General features: G+C 27.9%; 1 protein-coding gene across 4 annotated transcripts in view; it reads left to right on the forward strand.

Moving 5' to 3' along the window:
• The window catches only part of GluClalpha (glycine receptor alpha 1), a 328,193-nt gene that overhangs the window by 130,588 nt on the left and 174,973 nt on the right, over nt 1-22,632 (forward strand). For all 4 annotated transcript variants that reach the window (XM_016064935.4, XM_071188006.2, XM_071188007.2 and 1 more), the window contains exon 3: nt 15,626-15,739. In XM_016064935.4, the coding sequence (XP_015920421.1) occupies nt 15,669-15,739 (71 nt within the window). In that variant the 5' untranslated portion in view covers nt 15,626-15,668. The remainder of the gene's footprint in view (nt 1-15,625; nt 15,740-22,632) is intronic.

A 22,632-nucleotide genomic window follows, 5' to 3' on the forward strand; every position in this document is an offset into this window, starting at 1 on the left:
TAGAGATTTGAAGAAGAAAAGAATGTTTTTTTTCTTTTATTTTGATTTCCGCTTCTTCAGGACAGCCATTGGGAATAAGGCGCGACCCTGTAAAACAATTCGATAATTCTAACTAATTAGGAACTTAAAACTTTCAAAGCAAATAAAACCAATTCTAAGTTCTAAGCATACTGAACAAAAAAACAAATTATATTCAAATCGCTTATTTATGTTAATTTGGTTGAAATATATCCTTTTTAAATTAGAAAATTCTTCTCAGCATCATTTGTGGAGATTTAAGAACTTGGAATTTAATTTTTTGGTTGTTATCATATAATTACTTGCATCTAATGAAAAATCTAATCTTAGCGTTTATTTCAATTTTTTTTACGTAAAGGCTTAGTTAATATTTCAAGCAATGAACTTTTTTAACTACTAAAAATTTTGTTTAAATTTTTCTATAAGAATGTAAGGGATTATAAAGATTGTTTTTTAATAACAATTACTTCAATTTATTTTAATAAAGCTTTTTAAATAAGCATTTTTTAAATAAGCATATTATTGCGCAAATATGATACATTTCATGCACTGTTTTGCACTTTAAGAGTATAGGATCATGTACGTGGTTTAAATTTAATGCAATATATTTAGTATAGTGCCATAATATCATATTTCCTGAATTCGATTACGCAATAAGGTTCGTTCAACTTGAAGAGGAACTAAGTTCAAATTAACACCGTATTAAGCTGCAAAAAAAATTCAAAAAAGAACTGTAAATCGGAGTTATAGTCAAAATCTATAAAATTCTGAAAAAATCATAATATTGCATAAATATGACCCATATCACACACAATTTGGTTTAGCATAATTTCAATATTTTACACAAACATAATTTTTAAATTTATTTATTTAATCAAATTTTATATTAAAATACGAAATATTATTTTACATAAAATATCTCTTTCTTTAATTCTGCATAAGAATATTGGTATATAGAATTGGAAATTAACAATTATTTTCCCGGGATTTGGTGGAAAATTTAATTGAGTATAATCATAATGAATTCGCTAAAATCAGAATAAATTCGATTAAGTATAATTAGAGTTGAATTCGAGTTTTCATGAAAGTCCGGAACAAGAATCGAACATTCCAATTATCGATTTCACAGCTCTGATTTCATCCATATAAATTAGTATAAGTATATATGATATATGCACTAAGAAAAAATTTATGGTCAAAACTACCAGGTCAAATTGACCGATGCTCCGGCTCTGATGGAACACTAAAAAGCAGGCAAATTTAGACCAAAGCGTTTTAATAATGACTTTTTGGTAAAATTAACGATAAAATATGAATTTTATTACCACGATGATTAATAATGGTAAATAAGGAAAAATTTGGTAATTTTAATATTACTGGTTGAGTTTGAGATGAAACAAATATGTTCAATTTCATAACCTCCATTTTATTTAGCTTCATTTCTAGTCGATTAACTTTTTTACTGTGTAATTAATAATAAATATAAGTTAACTTCTTTAAAAGTATAAAAGTATTCATTGGAAAATATACAGATCCCAGGACAAGGCAAAGGTCAGTAGATTAAATGTTACGCGTCGAGGTATTACTTTCAACAGCCAAAAAAGGTAGCGTATAGGTAGCAGGTTCGAATCCCACCGCTACCCATGATTGTATCTATTTATTTATATTTATTTATATTTATTTATATATTTTATCTATTTTTTTTATTTATTGGTGTTTATTATTTATTGAATAATGTATGATTGTTTTACTTCTCGTACAACGTTGCTGTTTCGCGCTGAAGCTAAGATGTAGTGGATTCGAATCTAGTAATAACAAAAAAATAGTGTGCTCTCTGTTTAACAAAATGAAAACAGTTTTTAAACTGTATGTACAAAGAAATTAATGAATGTATATAAATAAATAAATAGATAATATTACCTTCGCAAAAGATGGATAAAACAGTCACCATAACTTGAGATATCTTAATTTAGTATCTTTTAAACAACTTAACTAAGCATTTGAAACTACATTCATGTCCCTTTATCCCTTGTTATAAATAAAAATGATGATAGAATCATAAATAATTAACAGTCATCTGACTCCCATAAATATTTTAAACAAACCACCATTTTGAATAAACCACAAAAGTGTAAACGGTTTATTACTTTTCTATTTGGGAAGAGGCATGGGCGGTAACAGGTCAAAATTGCCAAATAAATGGCAAAATAAGTGACAATCCTGAATAGCATTTTGGTAATTTTACTTTATAACATGGAATAAAAACCCCTTTTTAGGGTCAAATTTACTTTTTAGTTTTTTACTAAAATTATGGTAATAAGAACTAATGCCTTTTTTTTTTAAATATTTCTTTTTATTTTAAATAATATGTCTAACTGTCTTTTCCGTTTGCTTTTGATAAACTAAAATTTACGTTACTTTATTTTTTTGTTCTAAATTCGTTTTACTAAATTTTCATTTACATTCCCATAATTATAATTGTTTATTCAAATTAGAATAATTTTATAAAAATTTTCTTATGCACATTGTTTAGTTAAATTTATTTATATTTATTTTATTATTAATTTTCATTTAAAAATGCCTAATTTTAATCCATATTTTTTAATTTTTATGTAATTTGTAACATTTCTACTTTGTTTCTCTTCCTTTTTTTCAGTTTTTAGGAATAGGTAATCAATATATAGACATCAGCTTTTAAAAATTTTTTTATATTTGTTAATTTGAAAAATACAACTGCTGGGAATTCTCTAAATTTTTTTTTTATTAAGGAAAGCGTAAAAGTCGCAATTAGAATATTTTTCCCAAATTTAGATTAGGCGTACCTCATTTTTAAAATCTTAATTAGTAAGTCTGTTTTAAAAGGGTTTTTTTCTGAATAAATTCTTATTTCTCTTTTTCCAAATTTTGAACTCAAATAAATAGTTCTTTTTTCTCCTAATCTGGCAGAAATATTTTATTCGATACATTTTAGTAGATAAAGAGAAAAAAGAACTTAAATACTATTTTTCATTTTAAAATGTCTGGTTACTATTAAGGCGAGTGAAAAACTCGATGGGAATTTTGTTAGTCATTCAGACCTTAACCAATCTTATTTTTGAAATGAGATGGCTGGTTGGACCACCTGCGACTATCCGAAGAAAGTATTGCATGCTTTTGTACTACATCATCAAATTTTAAAACCCGTTTTATTTTATGTTTCTTCTTTTTTTTCCTCTTCTACTTCCTTACATTATTTGAGTTTTCGTGTGACGTGACTTTATAAACTCGGTATTCTTTGCTATCCCATTTTTTTTTTAAATTCAAAATGCAGTTTTACTTGTTTTGTATCATATTTTGAGAAATGGTATAAATGACACGAAAATTTGTTTAGTTGAATTATTTTGTTACCAAATTCAATTTATTTACAGCCATGTTAAACATGACATTTCTCAAAAAGTACATATGATAGTATATAAGTTGTACACAGCGAGGATGGAAAATGGCTATTTTTAACACAATGATTTTTAATTTATTTTATACATGCGAGTCGAACCTTGTAGAAGGGGAAGCTTTAAGTCTATTGATTTTTAATCTACTTCACATAAGCAAGTTACCCTTGCTAAATAGAGGCAAGTATTCCGCTTTTAGTAACAGCAATTATTTTATAATTTTTTCTCAATGACCACCCGGATATTGACTTTCGTCATGTGGTATCAGAAGGGTAGATTTGTTGGTCACTCTTTCAGGAACACCGTAGTAGGAGGTCCAACGTTGCTCTCATTCTATGAGGGACAAATAGTATACAACATCCATGCCTTATCTGTGCTTCGAACTTGGAACTTTTCTGACTTCAGATCAGCTCCCTGACCACCATACAACTGATCCGCCGACTTTTTATAAAATATAGCTTGTAGAGCAGCAATGACTCAGGGGATAGAGCGTTCGCCTTCCAATGAGGCAAACCGGGTTCGAATCACTGTCGATATGAATTCCGTTGTACCGGCTACACTGATGACGTAAAGAATATGCAGTGGTAGACGGATCATGGGTTATAGTAGTCCCCCTGCCATCAGGCTAATCGTGGGAGGTTCTCATGGTCTTCCTCTCCATGTAAAGCAAATGCGGGTTAGTTCCATCAAAAAAGTCCCAAACGAAGGCAAATTTCTCCCAATACTTGATCCAGGAGTTCCATTGCCTTCTGGATAAGGTTCAAATTTACAAGGCTACGTAGTAGAACATTAGTAGTCGTCAACCAAGAAATTGGATCGGCTGTTCAACGACGGTTATAAAATAAAATAAAAATATAGTTAGTATAGTTTTGATATAGCTGCAACCTTATCCGTGATTCGAACTCAGAACCTGAGGTCTGAGTTCGAACTTCCCTGACCCCCATGTAACTAATCAACCTATTTTTTTTTTAAATATAGCTGGTATAGTTTTAATGTAGCTGGCAGAGTGATTTCCTTAAATCTTGGTCCGGCAACGACTCTTTCTGGCGTATTTAATAATTCTTTGATTCCGCTGTACCAGTAATATTTTTAAAAACCAATATTCTGCAGATATAGAATGGAATAGCAGATTTTAAGTTATCTTCATCTATGTTTTCATTATCAATTAAAACACCTAATTCATCTGGTTCTTAGTAGTAAATATCTACATCTTCAAAATCTGAATTATGAAATGTTTCTAACTCTGGCCCATTGTTCGAGGTATCTTTTCTCATCTCTAAGACGTGATACTAAGCTAAAGAACAATTTGTGAATGAGACAAGCAAAAAAAGAACACACTTTTCTTTAACTCACGTGTTAGCAACACATTTATCATGGAAATAAAATAAATCACAAGAATCAGAAACGAAAAGCCATGAATAGCAAGAATCTATTCAATATCGTTGTTGAGAACTTATTGATAAATTATTTGATGTTAAATTTTAACTCTATCATTGTCAAGTAACACAAAAAAGTAAACAGCTCCTAAGAACTATCTCCTTGTCAAAAAGAACTTCTTTTCAATTGTTAGGATTTCAACAAAAGATAAAAACACTAAGTATAAAAAAGAGCATATCTTGCTACTCTCTAAACATTTTGTCATCATCATTCAATTCTCAGCTACCAGTAAATTCATGTCCAAAAAATTTAAGGTAAACATGTACATTTCACTATTTACATTCAAACATTAATATTTATCTTGAATGTGTGTCTTAATAATTGAATGATATGCAAGCCCTCAATCAATCACTTGAAATATAAAGCACTTTAAATAACAATAATTTTAAACTAATATTTTGGTTTGAAAAGTTTAGAATAAAATTTGGAATTTGGTGCAAAACAAATGTATATATTATCCTTTTAAAATCCTGTAAGCATCGTAGTCGTGTTTTGAAAATTGGATTTTCGGTTAATTATACTACAAGCAATATAAATAATTAAAAACTATATCGATTTTCTAAAATTTATAAAAAAAAATCAATTAGCAAGGGAAATGGAGCCATACTAAATGAAAAAAAAAACTTCATAAAGTAATTTTTAAATGTGGGAAGAATACTATTATTTAGAATTTAATTGCTCATTAAATTCAAACTAAAGTTCTATGTTCTATTTCCGGGACATTGCCATGCAAACGGTTTATTCGAAATAACCTCTTTCGTAAAGAATATATATATATATATATATATATATATATATATATATATATATATACATACATACATACATTATATATATATATATATATATATATATATATATATATATATATATATATATATATATATATATATATATATATATATATATATATATATATATATATATATATATGTGATAATTAAAAAATATTTCATATACTTAGTTTAAATATTTATGGAGATAATGACATTTATAAGAGACTAAATATTAGTCTTTTTTGCTGTAACATTAGAAACATTCAAAACAATAAAAAAAAATTGAAGCAATTTAAAACATAATTACATAATTATTGCGTGAAATTTCAGAATTTGTTTAAAAAAAAACTGCACAAGATTTGAGTAATTAAAGGACTTCTTTTATACTGAACATGCGCTGGAAATTTTTTTTTATTCTTCTTAATTTTGTATTGAATCGTATTTGGAAACTAAGAAAAAAATCTATTTGAATATCTTAAATATTTAAAAAGTTTCAAGTAATTTTCTATATATATATTTTTTTTTAAACTTTTTAAAAGAAAGTTCGGAATGATAAGGAATTTTCAACAAATAATATTTTGTATCATGAGACAAAGCTAAATAACAAATCATTATGCCTTACAACAAATGTTCATACACCGAAATATGACTGTATACAGAAAGAAAGCATACGAGTATGAAAGAAAAGATACTTAATGGGGGATGATCCGCAGAAATGCTGATGCCATTTTTAATATATCATGTTTAATAGTAGATTTTGGGAAAACCCTTTATATATTTTAGCTCTCTTTTAAAAAGTACGAAAACTACTTAGAAAATTGCTTGACACTTTTTAAATTTTTAAGATATTCAAATAAGACTTTTCTATTAGTTGCCAAATACGATTCAATTCAAAATTAAGAAAAAAAACTATTTCTTTCCCACGCATGCACAGTATAAGAAAAACTATTTTAATAACTCATTTCTTGCGCAGTTTTAATCAAATTTTTCGGAAATTTTAAAGTAATAATTTTGTAATGAACTTAAAAATACTCCAAAAATTTTGTCTAATTTTATTGAATATTTTTAGAGTTATAACAAACACACGCAAGACAAAAAAATTATTTTTTTATAAAAGTGTCTGTATCTCTATAAATTTTTAAACTAGGATTACAAAATTTAATAAAATAATAGCATAAAATAACAAAATAATTTTTGTAAATTACAAATTTGTTACTAGAGTTTTTGGCGTAGGAACACTATTTTCCGTTTTTATTTTATAGTCGTTCCCTCAAACCACTAAAAGCTTTAAACTTTATTGATACGCATAATTGATATATATATATATATATATTTCCATTCTCTAAGTACTTCTACTATTAAATATAATGATTATTAATAATTTTTTTTAATAGAATCATAACAAAACGTTAAACTGAGTTTTCTCCAAAATAGTTCAATCGAAAAGAATATCAATTATCTGATCTGAAATAGATCATAGTTATTATTGTATGGAAGTTTAAACAACTCACAGCTAAATATTTTCTACTTCAAATAGAACATTCCTTTGTATTATAATTGTTTATAACCTCAAAAATAATATAACTTTTAAACACTTTTAAAACACAAAGTAAATGAAACATTTTCTTCTATGTAATAAAATATTTCTAATATATAATATAATGATTGCTTTAAATTAAATCAAAGCAAAACTTAAAACTGATTTAATTTTTCCTAAATACTTCAGGTGAAACGAATATCATTTATTTAATCTGTAATGGAACATGAGTTTTCATACATGGGAATTAAAGCAATTCTAAGCTTCTTCAACCAATTCTCAGCTTTGAACCTCAAAAGTAATACAACTGCAAGACACAGTTCAAATATAAAGTATTTGAAAAATTTTCTTCGATGTAACAAAGTGCTTCTAATATGAAGATGTTTCGATTGTTTGTTTAATCATTGTATTAAATTAAAATATTACTAAACGTTAAACAAATTTATATTCTCTTACTGCTTCACTTGCACGTAATATCATTTGGCCGATCTGTGATAAATCACACATTTTCACAACTGGAAATTTTATCAATTCACAGTTAATTTTTTTCAAAACTCAAAAATGTTGCACATTCTAAACACATTTAAAATATGAAGTATTGGATAAAATATTTCTATGTTACAAAACGTTTTCAATCTGTATTATAATAATTATTAAATCAAACCGAATTTATTTTCCCTAAATACTTCACTTAAAGGGAATCTCATTGTAATAGATCATACATTTTCAGGTTTACATTCTCTTACTTTATCTAAATGCTTCACTTGAACGGGATATCATTTGGCCAATCTGTGATAAATCACACATTTTCACAATTGTAAATTTTAACAATTCGCAATTATTTGTTCTCAACCTCTAAAATATAACTCAGTCTAAACTCATTTAAAATATGAAACATTGGAAAAAATTCTCCTATGTAGCAAAACGTTTTCAATCTGTAATATAATGATTATTCTGAATCAAAACGAATTTTTTTCCCTAAGTACTTCACTTAAAAGGAATCTCATTGTAATAGATCTTACATTTTCAGGTTTACATTCTCTGACTTTATCTTACTTTATCTTTATGCTTCACTTGAACGGAATATCATTTGGCCGATCTGTGATAAATCACACCTTTCCACAATTGGAAATTTTAACAATTCACAGTTATTAGTTCTTAACCTCAAAAATATAACTCATTCTAAACTCATTTAAAATATGAAGCATTGGAAAAATTCTTCTCTGCAACTAAACGTTTTCAATCTGTAATATAATGATTATTCTGAATCAAAACGAATTTATTTTCCCTAAATACTTCACATAAAAGGAATCTCATTGTAATAGATCATACATTTTCAGGTTTACGTTCTCTGACTTTATCTTACTTTATCTTTATGCTTCACTTGAACGGAATATCATTTGGCCGATCTGTGATAAATCACACATTTCCACAATTGGAAATTTTAACAATTCACAGTTATTTGTTCTTAACCTCAAAAATATAACTCATTTAAAATATGAAACATTTATAAAAATTCTTCCATGTTACAAAACGTTTTCAATCTGTAATATAATGATTATTCTGAATCAAAACGAATTTATTTTCCCAAAATACTTCACTTAAAAGGAATCTCATTGCAATAGATCATACATTTTCAGGTTTTAACAATTCATACCAGTAGGATTGTGATCAGGAAACCTTTCAACTTCCGGAAGCTTTAGAATTTCCGTAATTATCATTTATCAGACTTCTATTCAAGTGATAGTATAGATGCTTAGAAATAGCTCCTCTTTAAGATCAATACTGAGAGAAGAGGAAATGAGGGGAACTCCATTACCAAAGCAAACGGTAAAGTCAATAATCAGAAACTGATGCAGGTGTGATCCTGTTTCGAGTCAAGCTTTATTAGACAGTGACTGCTGTTTGTGACAGAAATCGCTGCGACTCTGAACGGGGATCGAACTTTTGGTTTATCTTGTTAATGGATATTCGAAAGCAGCTGCAAATTTAACTTTGCTCAAACATTAATTTTTATCCTGCTTCAAAATGTCTATACCACACTAGTGTGTTTCGGGAACTCAGTTCACATTCGTAATTAATCGGCTGGGCAAGAAAATAATTTTTTTTTTCGTTGAGAAATAAAACTCAATTTTTTCTGTTCAAAAAATGAACTTTAATGAGTCAAATATCTCCTATTCTGTGCGATGATCTTCTGACATCTTTCTGGTAACTTCCTGATCCCATGCTTGTAAAATATTTGGTCTTTATCGACAAAAAAGTAAACCAACGCTGTTAAAAATTTCATTCTAAAATTATGGTAAAATAACTGGCAGCTGTCTATCCGATTAACCGTAAAGTTATTAATTAGACAATAATTATTAACTAATTATAATTATTAACTAATTATAATTACTAACTATAATTATTTAAATACACATAGGAGCTCGGCTTTTTGTAAGGTAATGGGCATTGGAGAGTGCCGGACACTGGAAATTCTTCATGTGCTGAAGGGAAGGGAGAAAATATTGTGGTGTCAATACTAGGACTCGAACTCCAGCTCTGAAGGTCATGAGATTTCCATATAAGGTTATGATATGTACGCAGTTGAAAAGAACTAAGTTGATTCATTAGGGGGTTGGAGCGATAGTTCTGATTGTTTAACCGTATTAGGTAAAAGCAGTTAATAAACAATTTTTCTCAAACTTAACAATTTGATTACCATTTCATTTATGGATATTTGACTGTTTTGATTAAATATGGTAAAATAACTATTCAATAAATATTTATTAACCATTTTTCTGAGAAGTTTCTAACAGTGAGGAACAAATAGTTATTCCTGAAATTTTTATCATTCAAAAAGTTTTGCAAACTTCAAAATAAATGATAATCTAATAGTGCAAGGCCAGGGAGAATGTTGCATTAATTTCCAACCAATAATTTTTTACGCGTTTCCATAGACCTCTCATTGGAACACGATATCCCCAAGCTTGCAACATGCGGATTATAATATTTTTTCAAAATTAACGAAACATTTTAAACTGAAACATTTTATTAATAACGATCTTTTACTTTGACAAAACCCTATTTGGTTAGTAACTAAATTCCCACCTTTTTTTTTCTTTTTTTTCTTCTTAATTTCTTGCAAATTCATTTTTCAATAGATAGCATTAAGTTTTGAGCCCACTACATCCACTTTATAATATATGCATCTTTGAAATGTCCTTCTCTGTTAATCCCAACTACCTTGCAATGTGATATCGCTCTTCCGCCAACCCCTCTAGAACGCGGGTGTAGTGGGATTGAACTTCACTATAACACTCAATGAATATTTGTGTACAAGTGTGTTTATTCGAAATATGTTAAGTCGTATGTAAATTCGTCTTTCTCAAAAGTGTGCTGTTTGTTTGTGAAATCAATTCTTTTTATTTTCTAAAAAACCCACGCATAGTAAGTGACAAAATAAGTCTCACTACTTTGATAAAAGATACGAATCAGACACCATACCTTGATATACCATACCTTGATACCAGAGTTCAGCATCGTTAAAGTAGTATTAGTATTGAAAGTACTATTCAGGCATATTTTCCATCGGCTATAATTCAGAAATATATAGGAAAAATAAAAACTTAACAGTCACTAACTCCTAGCATCCTTTTAAATAAGCAGTCTTTTTAAATAAATCGTAGAAGGATAAACATAATATAAGATATATTGCCATACTATTTGATAAAAGGCATTGAAATGTTAGAATTACCAAAGGAACGGTAAAATGAATGATAATCCTGAAGTATATTTTAGTAAAGTTAAGATTTTATCACGACATGAAAACCGTTTTTTCCTTAAAATTTACTTTTTTCAACTTCAAAAAGTTGGGAAAAGCAACCCTACCTTTAAAAATCAGAATTTCTGATAAACCATTAGCAGAACGAAGGGAAAAATTCGTAATAAATGGTTTAAACATGTAAATTTTGGTTTAAATGCAAGAACTACTTTTTTTTTCTTTAAAAAAGTAGAAATAGGGGCTATTCCACCATTATTCGCTCGACATACTCATATTATTTATTTTATTTAAGAAAAATAATTTTAAAGAAGCGTTTATGCAATTATGTATTGATAAAACTTTGTTTGCAAATCAGCTTCTTATGCTTTGCTGCTCCTCACTCTATTTTAGTAATGTATTTGGCTTCGCCTGGATTAATAAATCACTATTTTAGCGGATACAATTGTGTGAGCTGATAACGTGATTATATATTTTCGTTGATTTGGTTCTTATGTTAATTATTATTATTATTATTATTATTTTTATGTTAATTATTATTATTATTATATATATATATATATATATATATATATATATATATATATATATATATATATATATATATATATATATATATATATATATATATATGCCCATTACTAGTTATTTGTATGCATGTAGTATGTAGTATTCTAATACATTTTTATTATAACATAGATGAATAGAGGGACTATTTCAACCGACAGAGAAACTGTTTCCATTTTATCTTTGAAGGAATTACAGATCGTGTTTACGTTCTGTGTTGTTTCCTAGGAAAATATTTCTACTTCTTAACGCGTTCGCTCAATCCATGTTTCTATCTTTCTTTCATTCTTTTTTGAAAGACTAGGACCATCTATTGTGTTGTTCCCCTGGTAGAGTTAGTAGAGGGGAGGAGACTGATAGATGGTGAATAGGGCTATGGATCATTCGATCGCTTTCTCTGAACCAGGAAAACACAATTTTTTCCCTTGCTTTTCTGGTCCTGAACGTTCTGTAAGTGGTTTGTCGTAAATCTCAAAAAGTGTAGTTATTGGGCTTTTTATGGAAGTTCATAAGATTTTTATCATTTATTTTTATCTGATATTTGTTTTATTTTGGGGAATTTTATTTTTCTGAGTATCGAAAAATAAAAGAAAACTCTTCTTGTTCATTAATAAAATTTGCTTCAGTTTTTTTTTTCTTTTAATGCAAAAATAAAAAAAAAGAGAAGAATTAAACATCATTAATTTTTCTTCACTAAGTAGCAGTTTCCACCGGAGGAAATGCTTCTGTAGTTCATGTTAAGTGAATTTAACTAAATTCATAAAATATGCGTAACTTAATACGTTAAAATAACTCATGCGTTGCAATAATTTACTATTTTTAAACAAAAAAAAATATTTTTGCGCCTATAAACATTACATAATAAAGACAATTTTTTTTTATCTAAAATAACTTCAATGTGGTCAACAAATCATTAAATAACGATAATACAGCTAGTTAAGTTCGAATAGGAAAATGCAGTTTTTTCAGGGTTCATTATAAAACCCGATTACCGAAAGGTACCCGACTACCTTTTTTTTAAACAATTTTGACTAAAATATAATTTTTCCGTTTTTGATATAAAATTAAACTCTGAACTTTTTTCTTTTCAAAACCGTTTGAGTTTTGCTTCTACGTGAAAAAGATCAGAAGTTAGGATGATTTAAAAAAACATGGATTTTGATTTATTTAAACCAGAAGTAAGCCTTTTTCACTAGTTTCGTTTTCGAATTTCATCTTAAAACATAAAATAAGTTTTCAATTATAAGAAACAAATCTGTCAACCACATTTCTTTATTTTTACAATAGTATTATCTTCGAATAAATCTGGCATCACTAGCTGTAAACTTTCTATTCTCGGTTGTTTATATTCGAATTTGATTGCGCTCTTATTTTTTTGCTTTATATTATCGTTATTTTTGTTGAATTTTCGTTATAATATTTTTGTTAATTTGCTACGTTCACTGTTTCTGTTATATTTTTTAATTAAGTTGACTGCTTTTTAATTGTTACGTTTGTTATTTCTGGCTTCGAAATGCCTAGAAATTCTTCACTGAAAACATAAACGAAAGTCTTATGGAAACAGATTCACTGAAGAAAAAGATTTTCGGATATAGTTACTCCTTCAACTGGGAGTACTAGAAAGCTAAACCTGCAAAAAGCAATATTGCTGATTCTGAATTGGTTACTGGAAATAGAATTATTGATATGAGGCATGACATATAAGATGGATTTTGATATGATACATACACAAATTTGACTTCTTACAAAATATAAGTTTGTCTCAATATCAAATGCACTTGCTTTTTATCATAGTGATAAAATCGTTACATTTAAATATATGTAAATGTGTATTTTAGACATTTGACATGTTTATCCTACTCGAGTTTATAGTTATTGCTTTAATATTGGATATTTAATTGATTTATTATTATACTACTAGAATATATACAAATATGGAAGCACAATTTAATCTGTTATTTCGAGTTGATAAAATAGTTTTATTAAAAAAGAATTAAATCATCAACAAAATTGCAAATATTTTTTTTAGAAATTAGAGAGGTGTGACAATATTATTATAATAATATTTCCTGTTGTGTAATGAATTAAATATTAATACAATGAAAAGTTTGTCTTTTTTGTCCATTTTCTCAATAGTCATTTTTCCGATATTTTCCTTCATTCTAAATGCAATATCTCAAAATATTTTTGTTTAAATCACTTTAAATTTTGCATGAATGTTTTCTATATATATGTCTCAGAAATAAGCTATGGAACTATTATTTTTTGTTTTACAGCTAAAGTAAAAATAATTAATGGCATTTTTTTGGCTCCTTTTGCCAAATAAGTAACGATATTTGCCACAAAACTTCTAAATATTAATATTATCTCTAATGCATAGTCTATTTTCTTAATGGAGATTTTATAAGTATTTCAAAGCAAAATTGGGGAAAAAATAATAAATTTTTAAAAAGTTAAGTTATTTATAAAATAGGTTAATTTTTGCTCTTTTTTTGACAGTTTTTCCCCATATTTTCTTTAAAAAAATTTTTTTTCATATTTTTGTATTATTATATTGTGTGTTAGTGTGTAATACACACATAAATCTGAAAAAGAATTTTCTAAATTTAAAATTTCTAAAATTTGCCTCCGAAGGAATTCGAGTAATGAAAGAGACCATTTCAAGTAAACACGAACAGTCATAATATGTCCATAATAGGAAGGCACCACTAGCCGCAATCGATGATAATTTCAGTCCTGGATTGCAAATAGATTGCAGTTATGGATAGCAGATCCAGTCATGGATTGCAGATTCACTCCACCTCCCCTTACAGTCTTGAACATAATTGCATTTAATATTGCTGTGTTAATTTGATGAAATAGTTGTACACCGTATGAAAGTTTTCTGCAATACATTGACGTAATATAAAGTAAATTCAAGATTCCATTGATTCAATGGTGCATAACTTCGTCACAAATTCATGTTTAAAAGAGAAAAAAAACTTTTTAAATGCAGGCCAATCATAACTAGGGTAAAGAAAAGCAAATAAATAAATAAATAACCAATAATAAATGCAAATAAACAGTATTAAAATGCAAATAAATATATTAATAAACAATAATAATAAATACATAAATAAACTAGCTAGCGTTATTTTCCTATAGTGTCATTGGACTGTGGGTACGAATCAGAATTTCTTTAGTTTATCTCCCTTTGGTTCTATTAACACCAATATTGATTGATATGATATAAAAGCAAGTAATGTTCTTTTTTCTATCACTTCATTGTGAGTTTAAGACTCTTAACCCCTTCAGGACCGTGATCACATGCGTAAGTCTCCCTTCACGGCCAAAGGTACCATATATGAAACGCGCTTTTCCGTCTCTAGTGGCCCACGATCACACGAAGGTGTTCTCCATTCTGTACTATCATTTTATATTTTGTATTATACGTTCTCTTTGGTACGTATTCTTTCAGAGCTTAGGAGCCCGGGGTAGCCCTTTTTTTTCGCCTTCCATTGACCCTTCGTTTGACCCCTTAAGCCCATATCCTCCTTTAACCCCGTCCTTCTCGCTCCAGTGAAAATGACGGGGTGAGGTTTCGCCCTCTATTTCTCGCTCCCGTGATATTTCCGGGTTGGAATGTTCAGTAGTAACGCGCCAATAAGAATAAAACTAATTCATTTCTTTTGCCCGGAAAACATTTTATTTCTCATTTTGCACATCAGTAGCAGTACCAGGATATTTTCAAGGTAATTGTAGATAGTTAGTTTATTTTAAACCAGATGTCAGCACTAATCAAATACGTGTATTTGTGATATGTGACAAAAAATAGGTACTTTAATGATGTTTTCTTGAAAATTAACCAATCGTTAAGGGGTTAAAAGCGATCACTATGGACCCCCTATATATTTTACTTTTTTTTATTGAAATAAACATTTTTCATAGCTTAAAGAGGGTTTTACTATGATTAAGCGCTCTAAACAATGTGTTCTAGAATTTAAAAAAAAACTTCAATTTTCCTTGAGCATAATTCTTAAATAACTCTTAAACTATTTCATGTCTCTATGTTTTAATATCTTTTGACAAATGACAATAATAAATCTTTTATTATTGCTTATAGGTGTGAATGCACCCCTGTGGGGGCCGCAGGCCTCAAGTGCTCCATGATGACCAGAAGAATCTGTCCAGTTCCATTCTTGGTTTTACTGGTCTTACAAGGAGCTATATTGGTCTGGTATGTCATTTTTGTATTTTAAATTACAAGAAGTTTTGACATTTTTAGATTTTTTGACAAGTCGAAATCATTTGAAATGAATTGATCACTGTATAGATATAACTTTGCAATATTTAAAATTTTCTAACTTTTTATGTGGAAATATAATTTAGATAGACTCACGCAACAATTACAACGAGAAGAAAAAGGCCCATATCTTAATTCATTAGTGATTGGTGAAGGAAATACTAAAAGACGAAAAAACAAGTTGCGGGATTAATATTCATTAAATAGTATTAAAAAAAATGCGTGGATAAAACCATAATTGTCAAAATCTGTTATAAATCACATTACATAGACGATTTATGAACTTTCAAGAAGTAATTTCTATTTAATTATGAAAATTGTGAAGAAAATATTTAGTTAAAAAAATTGAGATTTCTTAATTGCCCTTTGTGAATTAATAGCAACAATGATAATAATAATAATAAAACTAAATTTTAAAAAAATAGCTACTAATTGCTGGAATCAGTCCATCTATCATAAATATTATCGGTGGAAAAAACCAAACATTCTATTAAAAAATAAAAACTGATGAAACAGTAGATTACGTAAAACATAAGTATTTGAGCTTGAGCCTAAACTCGGGAAAGCGACGGAAAAACAAAAGGTGAGCTACTACAATATGAGTTTTCTACAGTTTTCGTTTTTGCACTACAAAAAATTAACTGCAAATCATGTTTCTGGTAACTTCAAGAACTCCACAATCAAGTTCGCACATGAACCAAACAAACCAGCTTCCCCACCAAATCTGGATCTGATCTCAAACAAATCGATAATTCGAATGAGAATAGATTTTTGCAATTTTTATTTATGAGAATGTCAACTATTCAGGAATTATTCCAATTACTTAGAAAATTCTTTTGTTGTAGCAGAATATTTTTAAGCTGTTTTTATCAAATAGTCAAAAATAATTTGAAGTACTTTACAAAAGAACATGTTTTAAATATGGGTGAATGAATATGATATTGTTTTAAAATATACATACCTTAATATCAATCATAAAGGGTCTTAATAACATTAATTATAGTGAAAGGATTCATAACATGTTTACATCAAACTGATTTTAATGATTTTAGTATGATTCCAAAACAAAGTAGATTTTTTCAAACAATAACTGTAACTAATTTAAAATTCAACTCAGCTCACAATACACACATTATTCAATTTGTAATATCCCTTATAACATCACGAATTTCATTTCATCAATTAGCTAAAACGTTTGGAGAAATTTACTGAAATTCCCATTTCCTTAAAGTACGATGGTAATTGCACACGTCTTTGGGCGTTCAGAACATTGAAATAATCAATAAAGGTTTAAACTTAATGTGAAGAAACGATAACATAATAGCACATAACGTATTTTTCGAAATTAAAAAAACTGAAAAAGGAATTGAAATCTGGAAGAATCCACTGCTTTTTTTTAAATTTCTTTCTCATTCATAATAGCATTTTTCTCCAGGAAATCGTGATTTCTTCTTGTTTTTGTATCCAAAATTTTGTTTCATTTTAAAATTTAAGTTTCTAAAAGACGCAACATTGCTCTCGATGAGTTATAAAAAATCCCGTCTTACAAACCATTTTTAATGTGTATTTAAAAGTGAATTTGTTCGTTAAGGACAAACTTAAATCCATGTAATATTATTCTTCTAGTATAAATAAAAGTATATAAATTGAATTTAAGCTGTTTTCCATAAACTTAGTAAAATATGTTTATAATATCATGATCTCATTAAAACATTTTTACGATTTATTTGCTTAAGTAAATTCTTTTTCTGTGAGATATTTAAAGAGAATTGAATTTAGAGAAATATATTTTAATTGTTGATATTAAATGAAAAAAATATATTATTTTTAATTTTATCGTAAAGAAGAAAACTTGACTTTCAACTTCTCTTCAAAATTTTTCAGCTATAAACTTGTTAAGTTACAAAGAATTCTGTTTTTACCAATTTTTATTTAATTTTTTTCTTCTAATTTCTGCTAACAAATTAAACAGAAAAAAAAGCATTCATTGAAACAAATATATAAATAAATGAATGAATAACTAAATAAATAAGTAGAATTTTGCGATATGCTAAATATTAAAGTTAGAATTATGTTAAAATATAGAATGAAGGATAATGGAATGGATGATAATGTAATGATGTAAAAAATTCAACGGTTAACTTAAAATCGTAAAATTGAATTCTATTCATTTTATATTCAATTACTGTACTTTTATTCAATTACTGTACTATTGACACACTCGTAAAATAAATTAATACTTTTTAAAGTTTCTTCTCCCAAAAAGCAAAAAATTAATATTTGTGAAATGCCGTTCAAAATATTAAATATTAAAGATAAAAATTTGTTAAAAATATTTCAACAACTTAGAAATCAATAAGAATCCGTACAATATGGTGTAAAAATTTAAGCCAGAATGTAGAATATAACGATGGAAAAGATTCAATGGTTAACTTGAAATTAGATTTTATTCATTTTGTATAAAAACTGGTTGGTAGGGCACTGTGCTTATATCCTAGAGGTTGTGGGTTCGATCCCCTCCGACCGAAGACAGACTCCTCGTGTGATAAATGGGGACTCATAAACGTTAAATCTGTCGTGTTGCAAAGTTCGCCATGTTCCCATAACAAAATCATACCTCTGGGGGTACTAATCCAGGAGTTTCTTTGTCTTCCGTTTTGGTTCAGAATTACAAGGCTACGGAGTTGAACATTAGTAGACGTAAACCCAAAATTGTGTCGGCTGTTCAACGACGGTAATAAAATATTAAATAAAATAACTATACTATCATTGACAGTCTCGTCAACTGTTAAAGCTGCTTCTAAAAAGCAAAGATAAAATATTTGTAAAATGTCATTTACAGACATAAATAATAAAGTTAAAAATATTTCATCAACTTAGAAATCAATAGAAATCCGTGCAGTATGTCATAATAAAATATTAAGCTGGTGAGTTAACCAAGCATGAAAAATGAAACGATGGAGAAAAAAAAATACTAAAAGAATTCACTTTGTTTCCGACTGTTGTTAGGAACGAAAAAAAATCGAAAATGAAATTAGGAATTCTTCTTAAGAAAGGAGAGTAAAAGCAAAAGAAAAGCTTGAAACATTTTCTCTAGTATTGTCATGCACTATTCGTACTCGTATTTGTTATCTTAATTGACAGTTCAATTTTTTAAGGGGTACTTGTACGCAAGAAGAAACGTACACGTGTTGTATGACCAAAATAAACTTCAATGACAGGGCCCTTTTTCACTTTTTATTCGAATGCGGCTTAATAGAATCCATAAGCTTTTACTTAAAGATGGGAACATCGAAAGTAGGGGGCTATCTCCACATTTCCAATACAATGGGACTTGATTGCAACAAATGGGAAATGCCAAACGTGATCTAATTTCTAACTGAATCTATTTATTTCCTTTATTCTTAATCCTGGATTTCTCTTCCAAAGAAATGTCTATATTTATTTCTTTATTCTAAAAAAAAAAATCCGGAAAGCAGACATACTTCATAGGCAGTGCTTATTTTAGATCTATCATTGATATCTGTATTATTCAGAATGTAATTTAACAACTTGTCACATAAATTTACTGTACGATTGTTATTTTATTTTGATTAATTTATACAAATCATTTAAACGAAAATAAATTACAAGCATTCCTATATACATAAAAGAACTCAGGACATCAAAAATAACAAGTGTTTAAAAGAAGAAAAGAATTAAAGAAATAAAACTTATTACAACTATAAGTTAATAAATATTATTTAGCTTGTTAAAAAACTATACTTTTATGAATTGTGTACAAGTTGACAATTCTACGAAAATGTCAGTCAGTCTAAACATCAAAAAAATTATTGAGTCAACAAAGTACTTCAATAATTTAAATTGTTTAGTTTTATAGCGTCTGGAGTTCAATTTTTAATCAGAAATTGCTTTATTAAAAAAAACGTAATACATGTACAACTTTATTCTGAAATTTTTTTGATGATTTGGTACACAGTAATCAACACTTAAAACAAATATTTTCCAATTTAAAGAAGTGTACATTTTTTTATAGTTTACTTACTATAGAAATTCATTCTGAAATATTAAGTAAAGAAACAGCTAATGATGATTTTTAATAGTAATGATTTTTAATCATAATAATAATTTGGCGGCCTTTCACCGGCTAGTTCATCCAAAATTAAGATCTATTTCATACATTACCTTTTTTTAGTTGGAAAGATCTATAGTTCTCAGCCACTTGCTTGAATAATTCTATCTCAATATCTTTTACACTTTCCATATTATGATCAAAAATGTGATGTTTATAAACAATAGCTACATAAATATTTCCTTAAAGTACACAAGAAAAAAAGTATGGTCTAAACTATTAAAATATGGTATATGGGAACACAAAAAATGCTCGTACCAAAGTGCTTTGGTAAGGATTTTGGTAAAATTAACTTTAAAACGGTAAAATTTGATAAATGTGGTAATGTTTGCAATTTCATCATGATACCATAAAGCAAGGCATAAAACATTTATTCGGTTACATTTACTTTACAGCCTTGCATTTTTTTCTAAATGTGAGGTAACGATTACTGTAATTTTATAAATCAGAATTTCCGTTAAACTCTTGCCATATTGGCATAAAAATTACCAAATGAATTGATTAAATACCTTATATTTTGGTTTTCAACAACAAAATTAAAGTTTTTCTTTCTAGAAATGTGATAACCGTACAGTAAGGTAATTTTACATTTCTCTGTGCACTACCATATTTTGCATGATCTTAAGGGGGGAAAAAGTTGTGTTGAATTTGAAGATCGGTTGTGAATGCTTAAGCATTTATATAGAATATAATAATTACATGGATTAGATAAGTAACAATGTAATCCACAAGTAAATTTTCGAAATCAGGGGAAAATTGGAACCCATTATTAAGTATTGAACCTTAATAATATAAGTGACACTTTTTCCAAAAGTCTAATTTTTAAACGTATTTTTTCTTCATTTTATTTCCAAGTAGGTACTCTGCATGATTTTGGAATTTGCACAAAAATTTAGTACAATCTACAGAAACATTTTATCTCATACATACCAATTTTTACGAAAAACGCTTTCTATTACATGTGGAACTTTGGCTTATTATGCTGCCTAAAATGCTTTAGTTTTAGACTGTTGTAATTGTCTAAAAAAATTAAATAAAATAAAAAAATTTGCTAAGTAAAAAATTCCAATTAAAGGGTTGATATGCGAAATGTATTAAAGGCTGATTTTCCAAGGTTCTGTCATCAGCTTAAAAAAAAGCATTTTTTGAAAACTATAAGTTAGTTACATAGCTGATGTGATTTTACAATAGTGAATTTGCAAAAATGCTGTTAGATCAAGTTTAGCTTACAATTAGCCTGTGCTCTCTATGCTTCTTCAGAAAATGGTGCAAAACGTTAATGTGATGAAGGACACTTTTTCGTAAAAAGGAAGAACATTTGTGCACTAATTTTCTTAATATTTAAAAATTTACTGCTACGCTGCATAATCTTGGTGCATAAAAATGTGAAGAAGGACACATTTTTGTAAAAAGGTAGATCATTTGTGCACAAATTTTCTTAATATTTAAAAATTTAATGCTACGCTGCATAATCTTGGTTCATAAAAATTTTCGAAAATTTTAAATTGATCATTGATTTTGATGATTTTCTGCTAGATAAAATAAATTTCACTAAATTTTCAAAAAAATTTTTATAATTTTTAAAGTATTTTTTTTTATTTATTCATTTTGAAACTAATGAATCTTGACAACAAGATAGTGTATATAGTTAAAAATTATAGCTTTTCTCCTCACTTATAAGCTACTTAAATTGCGTTTTGCAAAAGTTCTTCTAAAAACTGTTAATATTGGCATATAATAATGGCATATAATAATACAATTAACGCATGAAACTGCAAAGATAACCATGCATATATTTGTCTGTTAATATCGTAGACCGAATGAAAAAGTAATCTTAAATTGAAAATTGGTAGACAGAATGTACACATTTTTTCTAAAACATGAAAAAAAAATCCGTTTTAAAAAGACTTCTAATTTAGAGCGTAGTTTAACAATTATAATAAATATTTAGAAATCAAAATGTGAAACTCAATTCATTCTTTTTCGGATGATAATAACTGCAGAAAAGCTGAAATGAAAATATTTAATGTATTGCTTCCCTTTCATCTCTTTTTTGTGTCATCATTGATTAGAGCAATGTCGTTATTAATGACGCATAAGTAGATTAATGACCACGCATTGACACAGAAACATTACATAACGAGCCACATTGAACCCTGTATTACATACTCTTAGGGGAGGAACTAAATATTGAAAATTTGATGATGGAATAAGTTTAACTTATGGTTTGAAACTTATAAGGATAACAGCTCAGTTCATAAATTTTTAGGATAATGATGCTTTTTTTTTTAATTTTTTTTTATTTTTTATAGTGAGCTAATAAAACATGTCATTTGATTTAGTATAAATTAGATATTAAGATCAGAGCTTTGATGACATTAGCACTATATAATCTGTCAGAACTAGAACTTAAAGAACATTATGGTATCTCCATCTTAAACCTGTCATGCAGTTGGCAGCTCTTAAAAACACTGTTCCCAGCTAAACACTGAAGTCAAGAATCAGTGGCTGCTATCAGAAAGCGGGTGGGTGACCAGTTTGATCACCTTGAGTAGGGACTGAGGGTATGCGGTATGGGATCTCGTTAAATAGCTCTACCGTAAAGTGCTCGACTTCTAATACAGACCATCAGGCAACCAAAGAGTGTGAGTCATCCCTTCTGCAGAGGATCAAAATTGTGCTAGCATGTCTTCGG

The sequence above is a fragment of the Parasteatoda tepidariorum genome, chromosome 12, assembly GCF_982258835.1.
Source record: "Parasteatoda tepidariorum strain Cologne lab strain chromosome 12, Ptep-v5.0, whole genome shotgun sequence".
NCBI classification, from domain to species: domain Eukaryota; kingdom Metazoa; phylum Arthropoda; class Arachnida; order Araneae; family Theridiidae; genus Parasteatoda; species Parasteatoda tepidariorum.